The sequence below is a fragment of the Corapipo altera genome, unplaced genomic scaffold (genome assembly GCF_003945725.1).
Source record: "Corapipo altera isolate COAL_440 unplaced genomic scaffold, ASM394572v1 50248, whole genome shotgun sequence".
Taxonomy (NCBI): domain Eukaryota; kingdom Metazoa; phylum Chordata; class Aves; order Passeriformes; family Pipridae; genus Corapipo; species Corapipo altera.
The window spans coordinates 1-2,293 of record NW_020889229.1 but is presented as its reverse complement, the minus strand read 5'-3'; the positions used below and the strand labels follow the sequence as shown (position 1 = coordinate 2,293).

The 2,293-nt window shown below is 50.5% G+C and overlaps 1 protein-coding gene across 1 annotated transcript; it reads left to right on the top strand.

The window, feature by feature from the left end:
• Nucleotides 1-410: 410 nt before the first annotated feature.
• Nucleotides 411-1,407, top strand: LOC113942169 (olfactory receptor 14J1-like; the record flags this gene model as incomplete). The annotated part of the gene is made up of 1 exon (XM_027633311.1): nucleotides 411-1,407. A coding segment is annotated over one exon (997 nt), but the record flags the coding sequence as incomplete, so codon positions are not given.
• Nucleotides 1,408-2,293: the final 886 nt, after the last annotated feature.

Below are 2,293 nucleotides of genomic sequence, written 5' to 3'. Positions count from 1 at the left end.
CAGGCAGCTCTGGGGGCCCTTCCCTGCAGCTCTGCTGGGCACTGTGTTCTGGGCCATAGAAATGAGGATTCCTGCAGTGGAAAAGAGCCTTCCCCAGGTGTGATGGTAAAAATAGAAAACACAGGTACAATTATTCTAAGCTCAGACTAAGCCTGTGCTCTGCAGCCCCAGCTCTTCTGAGTCATTAGTGTAGAGATGGAACTTTGGTATTCATGGTCTGTTACATCTGACATTCCGTGTGTGTGTGACAGCTCTACCGAAAAATTCCATGTCCAGCTGCAGCAGAGCAAAACTGACTCCTTGGCAGTGCATTTGGTGACATTTGACACATTGATTTCTTTTAGAAATGGAGTGGCTTTTTCACAGAGGTCTTTCTTAATTGTTCCCTGTTCTTTCCTTTTCTGAAACAGATCTTGTGCTAAGGAAAAGCAAATATCCAACAGCAGCTCCATGTCCGAGTTCCTCCTCCTGGCATTCACAGACAGGCGGGAGCTGCAGCTCCTGCACTTCTGGCTCTTCCTGGCCATCTCCCTGGTTGCCCTCCTGGCCAACGGCCTCATCCTCAGCGCCGTAGCCTGTTACCACCACCTGCACACCCCCATGGGCTTCTTCCTGCTCAACCTCTCCCTCACAGACCTGGGCTGCATCTGCACCACTGTCCCCAAAGCCATGCACAATTCCCTCTGGGACACCACAACCATCTCCTACACAGGATGTGCTGCACATGCCTTTTTCTTTCTGTTCTTCATCTCATCAGAGTTTTCCCTCCTCACCATCATGTGCTACGACCGCTACGTTGCCATCTGCAAACCCCTGCACTATGGGACCCTCCTGGGCAGCAGAGCTTGTGCCCACATGGCAGCAGCTGCCTGGGTCACTGGCTTTCTCCATGCTCTGCTGCACACAGCCAGTACGTTTTCCCTGCCCCTGTGCCAGGGCAATGCCCTGGGCCAGTTCTTCTGTGAAATCCCACACATCCTCAAGCTCTCCTGCACACACTCAGGCTACCTCAGGGAAATTGGGCTCATGGTGGTTTCTGCTTTTGTGGTTTTGGTGTGCTTTGTTTTCATTGTTTTCTCCTATGTGCAGATCTTCAGGGCTGTGCTCAGGATCCCCTCTCAGCAGGGACGGCACAAAGCCTTTTCCATGTGCCTCCCTCACCTGGCTGTGGTCTCCTTGTTTCTTAGCACTGGCACATTTTCCTACCTGAAGCCCCCCTCCATCTTCTCTCCATCCCTGGATCTGGCTCTGTCAGTTCTGTACTCGGTGGTTCCTCCAACACTGAACCCCCTAATCTACAGCCTCAGGAACCAGGAGCTCAAGAATGCTATAAGGAAACTGATAACTACATGTTTTTTGAGAAGCAATAAACTGCATCTTTTTTTCTTCAGAACACTCATTGTGTAACATATTTTGGGCCTAGCCTGCCTTCTAAGTCTTCTGATAATGATGGTGGGCTTTCTTTTTTTGTTTATCTGTTAATGTTAATAACACTGAAATTTTATTCTTCATTCCATATAATTCACTCTACCTCTTTTTTTTGACCCACAAAATGTACTAATCAGGAATCATGCTCTGTGTGCATTTAAACAAAATAAAAGTTTGTGCAGCAAGGTATTTGTCAAATATCCTCCCTGTGTTAGTTTTTACATGAGGAATCACAATCTCTGAGTGGAAGAAAGGACACAAATACTTTTTTCCAGATTCTTCCTCCAAGACCTCCCCTGAAGGTGGAGGGTATTTCCACGTTTGCAGATGTGGAGGAGAAAAGAGTCCCAGCACTGCCAGGGAGCCCCAGAACTGGGTCTGTTCAGAGCTGCTCTCTTTGCACTCCCACCCTCTCCTTTCCTGTCCGTGCCCAAGGCCTGAGTGCTCTGGCAGCTCAGTCACTGTCCTGCTGTGGGTCAGGCCTGTGAGCACAGGCAGGGACAGGCCCTGGGTACTGCTGGCACAGGGCTGGGCTCCACAACAGCAGTTCCAGCAGCAAAGGGGTTCCCCTCCAGGCACTTCCTGAAGGCTGAGGTCTTTTCCCAACACTGGTGTTGAGAAGAAGTCTAAAGAATAGAGTCTCCAAAGTCTTGTTGTTTTGCTTGTTTCTCCATGGAGACAGTGCAGTGAGGTCAGGGACCCACTGAGACTGCAGGGACTGAGGGCTGGGTCAGATGTTGTGTGTTGGTGGCCGATGGCCAATGGAGGTGACAAATGATCTCCAAGTCACCTGCCTGGGGCTCTGCAGCTTGTGAGGGGAAGACAGGGGAGCGACTGGCAGTGAGGGGAGAGAGGGGCGGTGAGG